General features: G+C 37.5%; 1 protein-coding gene and 1 pseudogene across 7 annotated transcripts in view; one reads left to right on the top strand and one right to left on the bottom strand.

Moving 5' to 3' along the window:
- ANKRD26 (ankyrin repeat domain containing 26) overlaps nt 1–20687 on the bottom strand; it is a 73247-nt gene that overhangs the window by 26247 nt on the left and 26313 nt on the right. For 2 of the 7 annotated variants that reach the window (XM_031676446.2, XM_031676451.2), the window contains 9 exons: nt 19954–20027; nt 18788–18942; nt 11303–11473; nt 9473–9506; nt 9044–9185; nt 5118–5331; nt 3748–3931; nt 3001–3168; nt 676–1632 (listed from right to left, as the gene is read on the bottom strand). In XM_031676446.2, coding sequence (XP_031532306.2) covers nt 676–1632; nt 3001–3168; nt 3748–3931; nt 5118–5331; nt 9044–9185; nt 9473–9506; nt 11303–11473; nt 18788–18942; nt 19954–20027 — 2099 coding nt within the window. The remainder of the gene's footprint in view (nt 1–675; nt 1633–3000; nt 3169–3747; nt 3932–5117; nt 5332–9043; nt 9186–9472; nt 9507–11302; nt 11474–18787; nt 18943–19953; nt 20028–20687) is intronic. The other 5 variants (XM_031676449.2, XM_031676453.2, XM_031676447.2 and 2 more) reach the window with 4 other exon arrangements.
- Nucleotides 15875–17240, top strand: LOC116279842 (cyclin-I pseudogene; annotated as a pseudogene).

The following is a 20687-nucleotide window of genomic DNA, read 5'->3' as shown; positions in this document are numbered from 1 at the left end:
CAGATGACTTTCACGAGAGGAAAGGTCGTAAGAACACACGATTTGAAATGGAAATATTTCCAAATTTAATTTAAAGTGACATGAATAAAAATAAAATTATACCAACTAAAAATGTATGAAAAACTACTGAAGGAAAAGTACTATAAGATACGGCATTTACACATCGGTTCATCTGGGAAATCTGGATTTGACTGTCAAGGTGACCCACACAACTGAATCTTTCTTTTCTTTTCTTTGGTTTTGTTTGTTTGTTTTTCTTTTACTTTTTTTGTTCACACAACTGAATCTTAATTTCAAAATACTTATTTTAGGTATGAACTTTTCATTTATCAGCTTCATCGTGATATTAAAATGTGGTGACAGAAAGATTAAAATTATTATCTTGGCAGTATAAGAGTAAATTACTAATACCTGCCTATATCTATTAACCACTTATAGCTTAATCTCTTAAAATTTCATAGGTGACATGGCATCTTTACTCAAAGTAAAGCACTTCTCAGGCCTAATTTTTGTTTGCTAGATACAAGATACGCTTTTAGGCTGATTTACACTCTATATATTTATAGGCTATGTATTTTTTATATTCAACTAGTTTCCACATTTAGCTATCATCAGACATTACTTTGAATTTTCTTTGAGGGAGTCTGAAAATTAGTTCTCTTTCTGGATACTTACTTCTCTTTCTGCTCTCTCATTTTCACACTGATGCGTTCTCTCTTTTAAATGGCTGCATTCATTGATTAACTCCTTGTTTCTTTCCTCTAGCATCAGAACTTGTTTTTCACTTTCGCCTTGAAGTTTTTTCACGATATCCTGAAATTGGTCTTTGATATTAATGACTGTCTTATCTTTGCTATCGGCTTTGTTTTGAGCATCATCCAGTTGCTGTCGAAGCAACATGTTTTCACTCTGTAGTTGAGATAACCTCTCCTCTAAGGATTCCTGCTTTCCAATGTATTTACTCACTTTCCCTTGTTCGTTCTGATACAAGTGTTCAATTTCCTTCTTTTGACACTGGGCTTGGCTTAGGTCTCTCTGCACACATTCTAACACCAACGTCTTTTCTCTGAGAGCATCTCTCGTGTGATGGAGCTCAATTTCTAGGCTATTCAATTTACTTTCAGCTTTAGAAAGTTGCTGGGAAAGTACCTCATTGTTATCTTTCAGGTTAGATATATCAAAATTCATTTTGTCCTGTAAGCGAAACCACTCATCTCTTGCTCTCTGGAAGGCAAGCTCCAGGTCTCTCTTTGCTGCCTGACTTTGCTCATGGTCGTGGATGGCAGTAGCCAGTCTGGAACGGTATGATTCAACTTCTGTTTCCAGTCTTTCTTTGCATTGTTTTTCATTCTCCAGTTTAGAGCTTAGCATTGTATTCTCAGCTGTCAGAACATTAAGCTGCCCATTATATTGGGATATTGTTTTTGTTAATGTTTCCTCATCCTGTTTTATTATCTTTTGAAGATCATCATTCTTTTCCTTTACAATTTCAATGTCCTCAAAATATTTATTTTCCTTTTCTTGGTTCTGATGTTTTATTGTTTCTCTTTCTAGATTCAGCATGGCAATTTCTTCCCATAACATGTAGTTTTTATGCAACAGATCTTTTTCTTTTTCGTGACTATGAGAAACCTAAGTAAAACAAAGGAGACTGTAGCTGGTACTCAATAAACTGACATATCACAATTTCCTCTGAAATGAAAGACTAACCTATGTTTACACAACAAAAACTTTGCAATCAGTGGATGTCCAACTAGAAAAACTAAAGGTGGATACAAATATAAAAATTTTCTACAAGCAGAAATCCCCAAAAGTTCAAAAGTATAATTGAAGACAGTGAATCCTTAAAAGTAAAAAAAAAAACCAAAAAAAAAAAAAAACCACAAGACAATTTTAAAGAAGCTCAGAATTGGAAAGGACTTTCTCTGAATTACAACCAACCTAGAAAGCTTAAAGTAAAAGATCAATAATTCTGATTACACTTGAAAATTACATCTGATATTAAACTATACAGCTCCCCACACAGTAAGAGCCTAAGCTCTGTATATATTTGGACAGATGAAATTTTCTAAAAATATTTTTTCCTGAGACTAGTCCATAAATATTCTCCCTTTCTAACATTTTTATAGTGAGTTATAAGATTATATCTACTGATAAGTGATAAATCTAGGCATTCTACTAAGCACATCTACAAACATCAGTTAACTCATCTAGTTATGACAATTCTGTAATAAAGAGGTTAAAGACATAAGCAAGCTGCAGGGTTTTCCCAGGTCTTCTGACTCTGCTACTCATCCTCTTACACCAAACCAAATCTACTTCTCTAGGATAAATATGTAAATACAAGATAAGCCCTGTATTTCACTAATGGTGAATATACTAATGTAAATAAGGTAAAATTTACAGAGCTCTTCTTAGAGAACCATGAGACTATCTGCTGCTGCAATAATACTTATTTCTTCTTCATAATGTTTACAACAGTAATAGATGTGAAACAGTGGGGAAATACAATGAACAGTTTTATTAAAAATAAAATACACGTCAATAAATTATCACTAAGTATAGATTATGGCATATCTATCACTGTTTTCAAAAGCTCCTTGTACTGAAATTGGATACCACATGGAGCAGAGTGTTACTTTTATCACATGTAGGAGAATGACACCCAAAATACGGTCTCTGAAGTGGCCACACCTTTCCTCCTTATCATCAGTGGAAGTGATAAAGTAACCTCTCTATTCATCTACCAAGGGAGTGAGATCACTGCCCAAAACTAGAATGAATGAGACCATTGTGAATGTCCCTGGTACAGGCAAATGGATTTGAATTAAAAATATTACTTTATCTGATGGACCAGAAATGCAACCCCCTAAAAAAAATATATACATATATAGGCTTTTAAAATCCTTATACATTCTATGATGTATACTATTGGTTTTTAAAATATGTAAATATACAAATTCATACACACATATGTTTGAAAATGACTAAACAAAATACCTCAGCGTTCATTTCCTTATTAGCCATTTCTATCTCCTTTTGTCTGGAAAGGTGATTGGTCAGGATTTCATCTTGTAATATTCTGGCATTCTGTTCTCGAGATAGTTGCCTCTGAGTATTATTTAGCTCTCCCACAACCTGGAGACACATTTCATTAGGTTTTTGGTTCTATACCATGAAAAAAAAGTCAAAAAAAGCTTAAGAGTGGAACGTTAAAAAAAAAAACAACTGTTAAAAGGATATAGCCTCTTTAAGCACAAGGATGTTTATCACACATGAATAACTCAAATTTTAACTTAAATGACAGCTAAATTTATCACAAAGCAAAAACACAGGCAGATGTAGTATTGTGAAAGAAAATTTCTTCACAAAGCATTAACCAGTTCCATCACAGTCTCAAGGCAATTTAGCCTGTATTTTAACATAAAAAAGCCACAATTAACACATGGATTGGAATTAAGACTATTACTTTGTTGAATGGACCAAAAACACCAATCATTATGTTAATGATTAGGGTCAATTTACCTTCCAATCCTTCATTCAGAAAACAGACATAGAGCATCTATCAGATGTCAAGGATTGCAAAAAATTAGTAAATTAAGCTATAAATGTCATAGTTCATATTTAGGATGAGGTAACATTTTTCATTTATTTTAACCCCCCAAAATGTATATTAGATCAAAGGAATATGATGAGTAACACTGATAAAACAGTGTTAGATGAAGTTTTCACCTGAGATTAATGTACCTGATTCAGATTATTCCTTGCAGTCCGCAATTCCACTTCGAGGGCTCGGAGCGTGAATTCAAGCTGCTGTTTCATTTCAACTTCTTCACTGTATTGCTCTTCTTTTCTTCTTAACTGCTCTCTAGTTTTTTCATATAATATATCAGCATTTTTCCTCTTCTCTTCCTCTTGTTTTAAAGTGAATCTGCAGTGAAATATGCTTACCTTAAAATCTGTTTTGTTAAAAAACTAAAAGTTCATTTTATCATCTCGTTCTTCACATGCTGATTTATTATCCTAATGAAATTTCTATTTTCTTGATTTTTTTTCCTTCCTAGGTCTCAGATTTTTAATTCCTTACTTCAACTTCTTCATAAAGATATATATAGATATATATACATATACTTGAAAGATAGCAATGAATAAACATTATGCTACTGAGTTTCAGTCAAGAGTAACTCTAGTGAATAGTGTAGGAAAGAAATATGGAAGTTATTCAGTAAGGTTTGAGTTGAAAATTATCCTTTTCCCACAGTCATAATTACTCCTCTGTTAGGACAAGATAATTTAGTTACTAATTAAAAAGACAAGTTGCTGTTTAGAAATAAGTTTTTAAGTTCATGAGAAATAAAATTTCAACTTCATGAACTATTATAGGTACCCCTAAATGATCTACAGGTTAAGGTAACATCCACAGACATCTTTTACAGAACACAGATCCACAAAGTACTATAATGCAAAACTAGGCTGGGGAGTCTAATACCTGTTGCCCTACACTTTATATGTTTCTTCTTTTGCAACACTTTGAACTTAATTTGTTGATTATTGTCTATTTAATAAATCATTTTTAAATCTCTTTTCAAACAAGGCAGGATCCATATTCAGTAATTAAACAATAAATAATAATATGTGCTTTCAGCAAAGACTTCTGAACTAATCTTACCTATGTATGAAAGAGATGCTGAATAAACTAACCAGTAATCATCTTCCATCTTACTTTTTATTCCATCCATTTCATATATTAAGAAGAAAACTGCACAAATTTTAAGTCTCTGCCTTGAGAAAAATGGCCACTTTATAATTCTGTAAGTGGGAATGCAAAGGAATATAAACCTTCTGGAGAACAATTGAGAAATATGGATCAAAGACCTGAGAATATATGTACGTGTGTGTGTGCATGTGTGTGTGTGTGTGTGTGTGTATATATATATATCTACATATATCTTGTATTATTTCCAAGAGTTTCATATTCCACAATACTAATGAAATTTTGTCTCCTGTAAAAATCCCAAAAGATAAGTTAGCAATTATAAAACCTCTCCTACATATCCACAGTATTAAGGTAAATATAAAGAGTTCAAATATTTCTTTAAAACCAAGAAATTCAGTACCTCAGACGGCAGAGCTCTTGTTCCCACTCCACTTTTTGATGTTCTAACTGTGATTTCAGCTCTTTGGTTTCCGACAGCTCCTTTTGCAGCCCACTAACCTTATTTTCCATTTTTTTAATTTTTCCCGTAAGTAGTTCACAGTGGTTTTTTTTAAGTTCTATTAATCTTCTGTATGAAAGAACTGCATCCTGAATTTTCAAAAAGCTAATAGAATCTGCATTAGGGAGAAAACAAAAATAGAAATAACATAATCAGTAATTTTTGTGTATAAAGGACTGTGCATTTTCACATTCACTCATCCATACATTGTACAAATGGATACTGAGCATTTCTAACATGGAAGACATTCTACTAAGCTCTTAAGATAAAACAGACAAGACTCTTGGCTCCTGCACAGAAAAGAAAGTTTTATGATCACATAACAGAACTTGATCTAGATTGAGCCCAGGGAAGATTTCCCCAAGGAAGAGATGGTTACACTGAGAAATAAAGGATGAGCAGAGAGCAATTAAGCCAAGGGGGAAGAAGAGCATTGCAGACCACTGCACTCTGCTTCCAGCTGAGATGGATTAACAGGCACTGATTGACTTGCCTCCTTGAAACTAGCAAAAACAAAATAAAGTACATTAAAAAATGATTTTCAAGACAAAGGACCTCAGGCGATGAAGGACAATGATCCCTGAAAACACATGAAGTGAGTCTAACGCCCCCGGCTCACTGCCTTGGGAGATGACCCAGGCCACAGCACAGGGAGAGGGACCTGAGGTAGGGTCCACCAGACTTCCTGAGCAGAGCTGATGAAGCTGAGAGTCTGGTGAAACCAACACAGATTGAGATCAGAGGGGAGAAGGCTGGAGAGGAGAGAGTGGAACAGAGAAAAGACCCTGGAGATGTGCAGAGGGGCCCTCTTGGGTATTCAGCCAAGTAATAAACAGTGCATAGAGAAGTGAGAAACCATTCGAGATAGGGAGGTAACCTTCTGAAAAGAGGAAACAGTGCTTAGTGCTCATGCAGTTCCAGGAAGAGTGTCCATTCCCATTACCAGGTGAGAAAAACCCATAACCCAGAGGGCAATGAATAGATGGTAAGAAAGGTCTTGCCTCAGTAGTGGGGGACAACCAGCCCCAGATGGAGTGCTACCCTGGATTCATCTAACTTGAGCACCGCCATTCTTTTCAAGTAGCCATGGAACACTTACCAAAAAAGACTATATTCTGGGTCATAAAATGAATCATAATAAAAGGAGAAAGTCAAAAGAATTTAACTCAAAAAAAGTATATTCCCTGACCAGAAAGCAATCAAATTGAAAATCAAACAAAAATATCTCTAGAAAATAGTTGGACACTAAATTACATACATCTAAATAACTTTTGGGTCAAAGAGGTAACAAAGAGATGAATTACAAAGTATTCTGAACTGAATGAAAATGAAAACATAATACATTACAATTTGTGGAATGCTGCTTACTTACAGGGAAGTTTATACTACTGAATGTTTATATTGGAAAAGAAAGGTCTCAAATCAATGACCCTGGCATCTACCATAAGAAACTAGAAAAAGAGAAAATTAAATCCAAAACAAGCAGAAAAAAAGGAAATAATAAACATCAAAGATAAAATTAATGAGAAAGAAAAAAAGAAACAGCATGGAAAAAATGAATGAAACCAAATGTTTTCAGGAGATGAATAAAAATGATAAACCTCTAACCAGGCTGATAAAGAAAAATAGAGAAGGCACAATTTCAAGAAAGAATTATGTGACATTGCTTCAAGATTCTACATATTAAAAGAATGACAAAGTAATATTACGAACATTATGTAAATAAATATGACAACGTAGATGAAGTGAGTAAATTCCTTGAAAGAGAGAAATTACCAAAGTTCAACCAAGAAAGAACAAATAAGCTAAACAGCCCTATAGCTTAAAAAAACAAAAACAAACAAAAAAAAACCTGAAGTCTTATTTAAAGAAAGACCTTACCACAGAAAAAAATTCCAGGCCCAAATGGTTACACTGGTGAATTCTACCAAATATTTTAGGAAAATTTAATACCAATTCTACACAAACTCTCTTCAAAAAATGAAAAGGAGAAATAAATCCTCATTCTGTGAAACTAGCATTCCCCTGAAACCAAAACTAGACAAAGGTATTAAAAGAAAGAAAACTAATGTCATGAAAATGGAGGTAAAAATTCTAAATAAAAATTAGCAAATTAAATCCAACAGTACATTAAAAGGATAATTCGTTATGATCAAATGGATGTATTCCAAGAATGCAGGGCTGTTTTAACGTTTAAAAAGCAATTAATGTTATTCACCATATTAACAAATTAAAAAAGAAACACCATATGATCAGTAGATAAAAAGAGGCACTTGCCAAACCTCAACATCTATTCTTGATTAAAAAAAATTCCTGCAAACTAAGAATACAAGGGAACTTCTTCACTATGATAAAGAAAACCTCAACATCTATTCTTGATTTAAAAAAATTTCAGCAAACTAGGAATACAAGGGAACTTCTTCACTAGGATAAAGATCTATGACAACCCTACAGCTGACACCATATGCAATGGTAAAAAATTGAATGCTTTTCCCAGAAGGTAAGGAACCAGACAGGAATGCCTTCTCTTACTCCTTCTATTCAGCACTATACTAGAGCCAGTACAATTTGGCAAAATAAAGAAACAAAAAGCATCTGGATGGGAAATGAAGAGGTAAAACTGTCTGCTAATCAGCAGGGAATATGATTACATAGTGTAAGTCAGCCAACTCCAACCTGTGGGCTGGGTTGCTTGCTTTGGTAAATAAAGTTTTACTGAAACACAGCCATGTCCATTAACTTGTGTATTCTCTATGGCTGCTCTCATGGTACAGAGGCAGAGCTGATTAGCTGTGACAGAGAATGTATTGGCTGCAAGTCTTAAATGTGAACTATCTTTTGTGAAATAGTAGTTTAAACAAGAAAAAGCTTGACCCCCTTTGGTTACATAGAAAATCTAAGAGAATCCACAAAAAGTCTACTAGAACTAATAAATGAGTTTAGTAAGATCAGAGGGCACAGAGTCAGGATACAAAAATCAACTGTATTTCTATAATCAGAATGAACAATCAGAAATTAAAAATCAAAATATATTATTTGAAAATAAGCAAATAAGTAAATAAATAAATAAATAAACTATATTACTTACAACTGCACTGAAAAATAAGAAATACAGGTAAACTCATAAAAGATGGAAAGATACATACATTAAAAACTCTAAAATATTACTGAGAAAATTAAGGAAGACCTATGTAAGTGGAGAAATAAACCTTGTTCAGGGGTTAAAAATTCAATATTGTTAAGAAGTCAATTTTCCTCAAATTAATCTACAGAGTCAACATAATCCACATCTAATTTCCAGAAGACCATCAGACTTTTTTAAAAAAAAAGAAATTGACAAGCTGATTCTAAAATTCATGTGGAAGGAAGGGTAATAAAATGAAACAAAATGAAGCCAGAGGACTGTGGCCTTTAACCACGGAGCTATGAGAAGCAGTAGCTGGATTTTAAGCAAGGGGGTAATATGTTGAGGTCTGAATTTTAAAAACTATCTAGTAATCATGGTTGCGGTGTAGACCAAGGTTCCGGGAGGTGGAACGGCGGAGAAGAAAGTCCTGAGGTGATTTCAGCGTTCTAGGAGGGAAGTAGTAATACCCTGACCTTGGGTGAAGGCGTAGGGGCAGCAGAGTCAACAGAAAGCACAGGGAGTGGGAACGGCCACAGCCCCTGGCTGGCAGCGCACAGCACGTCTGATTCTACTTTAACACAAAGCATGTTCCTGAGACGCAGCGGACTGTAACATATCTGTGCTCTCTGGGGCAGTACTAGGTGTGCACACGTTACCACGAGATACTTAAAAAGGCTTTGTAGTCATATGGAGGTCCTACCTTTACACTCCAGGCCAAGTTGTTCCATTAGCAACAGGGTATTCTTATAATTAGGGAAAAGCAATTCGCAGTCCTCGGAAGCCGTTTCGGATGACAGAGTTAAGTCATCGAGGTCATCCACAGAACTAATTTGCTCTTTGACCTACAGATAAATAATAGTATTTCACAGTGTCTCCAACATAGGTATAAAATATGCTCAGTGTACAGAGGTGATAAATAGCCATCTTTTTATGAAAGCAAAAACACAGACACTTCTTGAAAGAACTGATTTTTATCAAAGGATAACTTTATCAACGGTGTTTCTAAATTATTTTTTTCAAAGTAAATGTCTCTACAACAAAGGAGGAGTTTCTATTTTTCCACTCTACCTTTCATAAATTATTTTTTTTACTACAGGATAATATTTTTATAATTAATTTTTTACTATACCTTGTCCTTTTCAGTAGATGTTTTCTTTGCAGACCTAAAAAAAAAAAAACAAGCATTTCTTTTCAGCCAAATATTAATTACTTAAAATACAAGGAATATCTAAACCTATTATTTTTTATATAAAGTCTTTGCATTGGTAATTAATTTTCTCTGAAAGGGATTAAACAATAAATAGAAAAGAGTAACATTAGAGGACAAAGAAAGTATACCAACAATAATAATATTAACAAAGTATTAAATTTGGATCAAGCTGACAGTCAAAGGAAAAGGAAAAACATAAGGTTACCTGCATTATTTGATAGGAAGAAATATACCAGGGTTTTCCTGATGTTGTCATTTTCAATAAAAACTAGATTTTATGGCACTAAAACCTATTTGGAAAGTATTATTTAAGTCCTTATAGGAAAGATACTGTTTTCTAATAATCAAGATATTAGCTTTGGAGGACTTAATATAAAACTGCTACGCATGATTATCAGCACTTTACATGTCTTACAGGCATTTAATCCTCACAACAATCCTGGGAGGCAGGTAATACATTAGCTACTTTACCCAGAAAGAAGATGAGGCACAGAAAGGCTAAGTCACTTGCTCAAGCCCCTTTGTCCGCCCAGAATTTCAACCCAGGCAATCTGGCTTCAATACTTGTGTTTCACAATATGCCAAGAAAGTAATATTTATTTTTAAGTGTTTTTAAGTAATATCATAGCAAATTAATCTACATTATCATTCCATGTCTAGCTGTGATTATAAATAACAATTTCTGAATCTTACACCTATTTTTTAAAAATAAAAAGACTTTAGACCTAGGCAATATTGGAAATCTACTTTCAATAAAGATTTTCTTTTGCTAAAGAAATTTATCAGCAGGCATTCATTATCCATTCAGCTGTTTGTTCATGCATTTGACATGTCCTTATGGAGCAAACAAAACATGTTAATGACACTTTTGGTACAAGAATGATGGCTTTTGTAATTTAGAACTTAGTACTCCAAAAGTAAACATTGTGGTAATTTGTTAATAGTTTATTATTTTATTGTATATAAACAAAATCTTCCCCTTTACCCTAGAATCTAAATAAATATTAAGTTAATCTGGTATCTTAGAATACCATACAAAACCATAGCCACTCATAATGATACTGTCAAAGACACTATAATATCTAGATTCATCAAGGAATGATTAAATCCTATTCAGTATGGCCTAAGTGTTTGTATAGTTATTATGAATATATAATTTTTAAAAATCTATGTATGATAGTGTAACTTTTAAGTCATTATCTGCATATTCAATTGTGTAAGAATATTACACTTCAGAACCAATGAACAAGCCCTTACCATAAAGCTATACATGAATAGAAGTATTATGGATAATTAGTTTACTGTAATATTTTAAAGATAATGTAACACAATAAATACACTTTCTAATACTGGAAATGCAAACAAGATTAACTTGAAAAATGATTCTATGGAATCATTTCCAACTGCATACAGACATGCTCTAAAAACTATCATCTAAACATTAAACTCCCTTGAGCCCCACATTCCTCTTCAGCTACCATCCAGTCCTCTCCTGCCTTTCCAGTGAATGTTCTCTAAGGAGCTGTTTACATGGATTCACTATAGCCCGGCTTCCATGGGGACTATTTATTGAAACTACTTCCAGTCAAAGGCATTTGACTTCATCTTAACCTTTCGGCAGTGTTTGTCTGAGATAGTTGAGAATTCTCTTGCCTTGGCCTGTCCACTATATTCCGCTGTTCTATATCCAGAGAAGGTAATCACTGCTCATATTTCTTCATCTAGAAATAAAGAATTTGTAGATTTTACCTGCCATCATCTTGATGTACTTCACTTAAACTGCTGTCATCATTCTCTTGTAGGAGACCACCAGCCAGTGAGTCAGCCTTCTCAAACGCTGGTGAAATCACAGATGCTTTGGATGTCCATTTTTCATTTTCATTTTTCTTTAATTCCTTCATATCCAAGCCAGGACTGCTACTTTAAAAAAAAATCCATTAAAAACCCAATTTTTTGAAAAATAATTCCACTAATAGATAAAAAAACAATTTTTGTAAAATTCCAACTCTTACCCATCTTAGGTCATTTATTAATTCACAAAATGGTTATGAAGTAGCAACCATATGCAAGGAAATATAAATTCTTGCTTCAAAGACAGATATACAACTATGATACAATGTGATATGTAAGAGCTGACACATGGAAAGTAACAACTGAGCATAAAGAAGCCTTTACAGAAGAGGGGAAATAAACAGGAGGTCATGAGGAAAAGAAATGGGAGAAAATTATTCTACTTAGAGATTAGAACGTGAGCACAAAGATTAGACACATGGCATCTAGGTGTGTCCTAGGAAATTGGAAGGAAGAATACAAAATACATGGAAGCCAAGTAGAGAGATGAGCCTGGGAAGAAATTCTGAACAATATCAAAGGCTACACTAAAAAAAGCTGGAGTTCACTGCCTAAAAGCAATGACTCTTACACAAGGGAGTAATAATTAGGTTTGTACTATAATTTTCTATTCTCTTTTTAAATACAATAATGATTAATTTAAATAACTTTTTAAAAAATAATATGAAGTACATATAACATGAAAGAATAAATCAAGGAAATACCTTGAGGGGAAACATTTACTTTTAAAACACATGTTGGGGTAACATCAGCATCATGGCTGAAAAAGGAACCTTATCATGTCCCCCCAACACTTTGGCATCCATCCACAAACAAGGTGGCTTTGCAGGAGTTGTGGGATCTGGCACCACACACTAAGGGGCCTGGGAAGAGTCCTGCCCACCCATGTGTCAGGAAACAGACATACAGACCACATCCCAGCTGCAGACCCTGCATGGCTCATGAACTAGCTCCAGCCACTCTTACCATGTCCAGGGAATCCCTGGAAAACACTGTCTTAGATAATCACACACAGACAAGAGAGCCTTTGTGGAAATTCATGTTTCCAGGAGAGAAGTTCCAGCACACCACTGGAGCAAAAAAACACAAGTCTAGACACCTTGGAGAGGGCAGTTATTAAAGACTGGAAGAGGTGACTGCTACTTCCAGTGCAAAGACAGCAATACAAAACTTCAAGGAATGTGAAGAATCAAGAAAAAATGACCCACCAAAGGATCATAATAATCTTCCAGGAACCAATCCCAAAGACATGGAGATCTGCAATCAACCCATGAAGGATTCAAAACGGTAGTTTTAAGGACACTCAGTGAGCTACAAGAAAACACAGAAAGACTGCAACAGAATCAGTAAGATACATAAATAAAATGAGAAGTTTAACAAAGAGATCGAAACCAAAAACAAGAACCAAATGAAAATTCTGAAGCTAAAGAATACATTGAATGATAGGGAAAATGCAAGAAAGAGCACTGACAGCAGAGTGGATCAAGCAGAAGCAAGAATCGGTGGTTAACAGGTAGGAACTCTGCCCCCTCAGCCTCACCCAACTCCCTGCCCGCATCCCAGGGTTTCTTTCTACCCTGGGGGTCTCCGTGCCTCTCACTCTCCTCTCTACTCGCCTCCTCCCTCAACCCAGGTTTAGCAGGCATCCATCCTTTTCTGCCCAGGCATCCCCGCCCCCCAACGCTACCATCGCCACTGTCTCTTCTTTCTCGTCTCCTCCGCTCCCCACCCCCTCCTCTCTTCTCGAGAGGAGGAGGGGGAGGATGAAGAACCCTTGCCTCAGCTGAGGACCCCAGGAGGCTCAGGACCGGAGCCCATGACCTCCCCAGTCCTGAGCGGCCTGTCTTCGAGGAGTCCGGAAGCTGGGTGCCTGGTGGAAGAGGCTGAGGAGCCTGCCGCAACCGAAAGGCCCGCCCAGCCGGGAGCTGCCAACCCGCTGGTGGTGGGAGCCGTGGCCTTCCTGGACCTCAGCCTGGCGTTCCTGTTCTCCCAGCTCCTCACCTGAGGCTCCTTCCTGGCCTAGTTCTGGCTTCGGTCGCTGCCTGTTCATTCCTCTGACCTGCCTTTTTCTCTTTTCCTACGCCTGGTGGTTTTTTCTCCTATCTTTCTTTGTCTTCTCCCTTTGCTTTATTTTCTGTCCCCCTCGGTTTCTATCTCTTGCTTTTTCTTTCCCTTCCTTCTTTCAGATTCTCTCATTTCCTATGGCTCCTTCTCTGTCGTCCTCATTTCTTTCCCCATCCACCCCTTCACTCTCTAGATTGTTTACATATGAAGGGCTTTTCTCGCTCAGAGTCTCTCTCTTCTCTGAGACACACAATTAGAAGTCAGACCATTGCCCCCTCCCCACCTTTTCTTTAGACCTGAACTTCAATGAGGGTGGGGGTTTGGTGTCCTGAGGAGTCTCCTGGAAGCTGAGTGAAAAGGAAGAAGAAAATTGAGAGGGGTATACTATATACTGGGGAAGACTGTACTGGGCAAGGCACTGGCCGAGTTGCTGTGACTCCCTGACCCAAGGGGCCTGGCATTCCTCTTGAGGCGTCGTGAAAAAGCTGGAGGGGGTGCAGCCTCCATCTCTGACCCTGCAGGATCCTATCTCACCTCCAAGCACTGAGCTAGGGTTTTTGCCTAACTCCGTCCTTCCCTGAAGGAAATAAGGGGAATGAAAAATCCAAGTGCTCCCAGCATCTTCTCCCTCTTTCTCTCCTCAATAGTCAGCCCCTCATCCCACCCGCTAGGGTAGCATGGCATGTCAAGAGCAATGTGTAAAGGAAAGAAAATGTCCAATGTGGCCAAGTCCACACCCTGACCTCTCCCACCCTTCTCTCTCCCCCTAAAAGTTTATTTGGTTGGTCTGAACTCACTTGTGGCCTTTGATTAAATTTCTAAGGAGCCTGAAGAAGACATTTCTACTGCAGAGGGTTAGAGGCAGCTGAGCAAGGACCCCACTCCCCAACTCTGGCAGTGGGGGTGGGGGGAGGGGGGAGGCAATTCTGGAGACTGAACAAAGTAATAGGAGCTTACAGGGCAGAAGAAGCTGTTCAGCAGTCTCTAAGTGGATTACATCCCTTCCCCCATCATATCAGAATCTTGTGAAATGGGAAAACAACAGAAGGAGGTTGATCAAAGGAAGCCAATCTCTCATACACTTTCCAGGCAGGGCAGAGGTGGGAGTCAACCCGGGGTGCGAGGTGGGTGGAGAGCCCTGTTTGAGGTGGTGGCTGATCCCAGGTACTAGCTTTTCCGCTGGGGGCAGGAAGCCCTAGGAAGGAGGGGACTGTCTGGTCCCCAGAGGATCTTTCCTCCTTCGCCTGCATGAGGCAAAGGCAAGCTGCCTGCCAACCCCCTCCCTTGAGAAATGGCCTTGCCTGGGAATGCCCACCACATACAACCTCTTCTTTTTTCTAGTCAAACTGTTTGCTCCTTGGCCTGCCTCCCTCCTTCCTCCCCTCTCAACCTTTACTTCTGATTTCTGTTTCATGGAATTTGGGATTGAAGATAAACTACAACAGTGCCACCAACACCAAGTCTTGCAGGAAAAAAAATACAAAGAAATTAAACAAAAAAAATTAATAAAAAAGTTCAAAAAAAAAAAAGAGAGATAGGAGCTCTGAAATTATCCAGTCAGAGAAGGAAAGAAAAAAAAAATGAAAAAGTGTGAAGAAAACCTACGTGAATTACCAGATACCATCAAAAGAAATAATTCATAAATTATTGCAGTTCCAGAACGAGAAGATATGGAGAAGGTGGCAGAAAGCTTATTTAAAGAAAAAATGGCTGAGAACTTCCTAAACCCAGGCGGAGATCTGGATATCCCAGGTCCTAAAGCGCATAGGTCACCAAACTCAACTGAAAGGCATCCTCGCGCGCCTCCCTCCCAGCCTCCCCGCGAGCGCACGCGGCAGCGCCTCGGCCCGGCGTTTTCCTACTTCCCCTTCTTTGTTTTCCGTTTTCCCCTTTCCCCTCCGTTTCCCCAGGTCCCCTGGGAGGCACTTCCCCAGTGGGTGGTGGGGGAAGAGCCGGTCTCACCCTCACCTCTCCCAGCCTCGCTGTCCTACAGCGACAGGGAACCCCGTCCCCACCCCGGCACCAGCCGTTGCGGCTGGAGGATCGGGGCCGCCGGCCTCTGGACTGGGATTCGCTGTCTGCCCCACGGTCCCCGGCCATGTGGCCGAAGCCAGCGCCCTCCAGCCGGGTCCCCCTTTCCTCCAACTCGGTCTGCTCATCCTCGTCCAGCACGCCCCACTGAGGAAACTGAGGCGGTAACTGCCAGTAACCGCCACTGGAAGAACCCGCTGCAGCTCTGCGGGGTGGGGGTGGGGGGTGGAGTGGGGAGAAGGGGCCCTGGGACGGGGAGGAAGAAGTGTGGGAGCGGAGGGGACTGGGGGGTGGAGGGGGAGAGGGGGGAAGGGGAGGGGAAGGAGGAGAAGGTCCCTACATCGAGCTGGGTGGCAGGCAGAGCCAAAGGACATCATGAAGCTTCCAGGGCCTTTGGAAAACCAGAGATTGTCTTTCAAGTTGGAAAGGCAATCTCTAGGGAAGCCCAGATGTGGAAGGTGAATGTGCAGAAAATGCCTCCAAATCAGAATGTTTCTCCAGCCCAGAGAGAGGAAGTGATTCAGCGATTGGCCAAACTCAACTACTGATTCAATCTTTGCCCAGAAACATCTGCGCTGGCTGGTAGTCTTTGGACAGATTCTTAGCTACTGTAAAGGCCCACCCAAAACACATGAGTTGTATTGCAATCAGCTGTGCTTTCCTAGCTGCCAGGGCTGCTGAGGAGGACGAGAACCCCAGCACGGAAGGTGTTGGCAGGAGAGAGTTTCTGTAGGTGTTCTTCCTCAGGGATTCTGAGGAGGGAGAGAGTCGTTCTGGACAAGTTGAATTGGGACCTTTGCACAGGCACACCCCGGATTTTCTTCACATTTTCCACACCACTGCAGTGTCAACTAGGCCGCAGTTACTTTTTAGTTTGCCCAGACCGAGCCCATCTCAACATCTGGCTGTCCTCACCAAGCAACTACTTCACTGTAGTTGCAATTCAAAGGATCCATGCTTACTCTGGCCATGGTCAGTCTGGAAATGGAGAAACTCATTCCTGATGGGCTTCCTCTTACATTTGAAAGGCTTCAGGAAGCACATAAGGATAGCTCCCAGCTGACCCACTGTCGGGAGTCTGAGGCACATCACCTTTCTACTCTGCAGTCTTCCCTGCCTCGAAATTCCTTATGTCTACTGTCCCCTCCAGTACACCCTGGTGCCCTGTGACAGACCTGTTCCGATTACATCCCTCCTCTGCCCCAGGCCCGGATTTCTCCAAAGACAACAGCAAACCAGAAGTGCCAGTCAGAGGTCCAGCAGCCTTCTGCCATCATCTCCCAGCTGCCAGTAGGTGCAAGCACACCTCTGCTACATGCACCATAGAAGAAACGGAAGTGGACAACTTCCACGATGCAATCAAATGGCTCCATAATGAAAATAATGCTTCAGAAAAATGGGGAGTTCTGTGTGTGACACTGATCTATCAAGGCAAGAGGGATATGCTTCCCCTGGTCCACCTTTGCAGCCTGTTTCTGTCATGCAGCTTCAAGTGTCACCTTCAAGTGCAAACTAAGGAAGATGACTCTGGGAATGGGAACATGGAAAACCAGGAGAGGCTATATAAAGGCTATATAAAACTTATGAGGCTGATTCGAAATAAGCCAGAAAAAATCCCCATTTATTTGTATGGCTAATTATAGTTCAACACTATTTAAGCACTTAAAGACCAAAAACAGTGTAAAATTCAAGATCAAAAAAATTTTTAACTAAATTTTAACTAAAAAAATTTTTTGTAGTATTTGTTAGTTCCACTTTTCTCTGCTAAAATGTAATGTAGATTACCCTGTGTCAGAAATTCAGTCTTCTTTTTTAAGTTCTAAAATTTCTAGCTAGCAAACCTTGTCCCAGAATCCTAATTTAATTTTTGTCTTCTTTTGTTTTCCTTCTTTGAACACTTAATAATTTTATGCACATTGATCTATCGCCCGACTTCCACTGATAAGGAAACCCTCAAAATTATTTTTTAACAATTTAGTGAACAAATTATTCATATAACAGCCATGTTTAGTCCATGATTCAAAGTAATTCAAAGAAAAAGGTACTTCAGAATTGCCTCATATGAGTCACAGGTAGTAACAGAAAAAGGATTCCCATTACCATGTTGATTTTTGTTTGTCTCATTTCAATTTCTAGAGTTTGGAAACAAAATTATTTTCATTTTTGTTTATTTTAAATTGAAGCTTAAACATGGCATGTGATTAGGACACTCAGATTTATTGAAAGCATTTTTGACATTTATATAAAAGAATTTGATAAAGTTAATATATCCAGAAGCTCACCAAAGAAACATGTTCTGTAACAACTAAAATTGATTTTTTTTTTTTGACAACTGATCAGTTCACTCATTTATAATCAGTAGGAGAGGCTGTCTAGATGTTGGGGCAGCTCTCTGATTTGGGTGACATGTAATAACTGAATTAAGTGCCCTAGTTTTATGTTAAGCTATTAGAATTTTCTTGATAAAAGTTAATCCCCCTGCGTCCCCAGCCTACTTATATTTCTCTTAATGACTTTTGGATCCTGAGTTCCCTGCGTGGTCTGCAGGGAAGGTATTGCAGTCAGAACCATGTACTGATGACAAAAGCCTCTGATAGCAATAAAAGCTGTCCAAGGAAGGAAGGAAGGAAGGAAGAAAGAAAGAAAGAAAGAAAGAAAGAAAGAAAGAGAGAGAAATCCTCACCAAGAGACATTACAATAAAACCATCAAAAATCAAAGACAAAGAGATCTTAAAAATAACAAGAGAAAGGCCTGTAAATTAAAAGGAAACCCCCGTAAGTCTGTCAATGGATTTCAAGAGAGCAGACTGACATATTCACAGTGCTTTAAAAGAAAAAAAAAAAAAAAAAAACCTGCCAACCAAGAATATCCTATCCAGAAAAGTTATCTTCCAGAAATGGACAAAGAAAGTTTCCCAGACAAACCAAAGCTGAGGGAGTTCATCACCATTAGACCTGCCTCACAAGAAATGCTGCTGAAAAGAGTCTTCAAGCTGAAAGGAAAGGATGCTAACTAGTAACATAAAATATATGAAAATATATAACACACTGGTAAGAGTAAATAAACAGTCAAATCCAGAATACTCTAAAACTGTAATATGGAGGTGTGTTAAGCAATTAACTCTAGTATTAAGGCAAAAGGGCAAGAGTATTAAAAATAACTATATCCCTAGTGAAATACAAAATCTATTAAATACAAAATCTATTAATCATGAACATTAGCTCAAATAGAAGTCACTTTATAGGAAAATAACAGCTACCTATTGTTAAATGTTGATACAGGCTTACCTATCAGAATCTCCATTCTCCGCAGTAGGAAACTGCTGGTTGTTAGTTTTTCCATTCTTGCTCTGCTGAATTAATCCACTGTCCTCACTGGCATCACACATGTTTCCTGATCCTTCCATTTCACTACTTTTGTGCTTCTTCTTTTCTTCTTCAACCTTTAATGAAAGTTTGATACGAAGGATAATTATTATTACTTTATTCATTATACAGACTTTTGTTTTTTGTTTTCATTCATTTTATCATTTGACTCATAGTTTGCCCTGATTTAAGTTACTCTTAAACTAAGAAGTGAAAATTAACTTGCCTTACCCTGAAATAGGGGAGAAACATGAACTCACAAACCTACTTTTGTCACTGTGTGTTTGAACTAAACAATTCATACATGTTAAATTTACCAAGAATTAATTGGGAGATTAGATTTTTTATGTTACAAAGGCTTCCTCACTAAAAAATATTTCACCTCACATACCTTAAATAGTAAGCCCCTCCAGTACATGTGAAGATTTTTTTTTAAGAACTAATAACTGGAGAATAGGAAACTTTAAATTACTAGGAGCCAAAATCAAATAACATCAGTCAGAAAGAGGAACAAATTCCTAAATTTTAATGCAAATTATATATTATGATAGTGTTATATATCAATACGTATTCTCTGCTTCCATCCAGTTATGTTATATTCTAATATCCACTAATAAGAGTGAATAAAAGAATTTTTAATAATATTTACTGATTTCCTACACTGAAATGAAATAAATTAGAAAGTTACTATTTGTTCCCTGATAACAAAAGTCCAATTCTGGGGGGTTTGATTCTCTTAGTAGGCAGTTGGGTTGACTCTATGACCCCCATGCTCTCCCTGATTATAGATTCTGAAGTTAACTACATAGAGATCACAGGACAGAATAAATCTTTCATCTTGGCATTAATGACTGGCAATTTGAAACTGCAAATTTTGGACCACTGGGAGTTTATCTATAAATTATTATAGATCCTAACAATATTTTAAGTTTGTAACTAAATAAAATGCTATAAAAACTAAATATTAAATTACTATCTATTGACTCTAAAAGGCTAGTTTGAAAGGCAATTTCTTTTGATCTGTGTTATGTTACTGAAGCACTGAAAACAGTATTAAGCCAGAAATTTAAATTTACATTTTTACATACCTGCAAGTGGTTATTTTCACTTCCATCAAGTCTTTCTTTCTCTTCCTCGGATGTCACTTCTAAGTCTAGTTCTGCTGACAAATGTATACATTTAGTTAAAATTAACTACTTAAAACAGTTAGATAAAAGGCATAATCTTTATAAAAGTAGGTTAAAAAAACATTTCATCAATTGACAGTTCAAACTCAATCTTTAGCTGAATAGTTACTTCTTTAAGAAATACTTATAATTATCTAAAACTTCAACAAACTATTTGGGAAATACTAGATGTCACCAGATTAAAGGCATACAAACATCTCAAAGTTTCATTCACAAATTCATCCACCAGACACGAACAAAACAAAGAGAAACAAAGCAAAACTTTAAAATATAGAACAATCATACAAAGTCACAATAGACTCTATTCTCTACCTCATAATAGTACGTTTTTAACAACACACCAAGCTTCAACAGCAACATTATTCATGGTTTCCAAAATTACTATTTTTTTTAATTTAATTTATTTAGTTTATTTGGGGGGAGGAGGAGTTAGGTTTACTTATTTATTTTTAGAGGAGATACTGGGGATTTAACCCAGGACCTTGTGTATGCTAAGCATGCTCTTTCTGACTTGAGTTACACCCTCCCCCCATTACTTTTTAGGCTTCTATCAATTCCTTAATCTGAAATGTTTTCCTCTACTATCCTGACAAATTCCTTTTCATCTTTTAAGTCTCAGCCTGTTTCATGAAGTC

Source organism: Vicugna pacos, chromosome 35 (genome assembly GCF_048564905.1).
Source record: "Vicugna pacos chromosome 35, VicPac4, whole genome shotgun sequence".
NCBI lineage: Eukaryota > Metazoa > Chordata > Mammalia > Artiodactyla > Camelidae > Vicugna > Vicugna pacos.
Note: the sequence above shows the minus strand (reverse complement) of the source record. Positions and strands in the feature narration are given on the sequence as shown.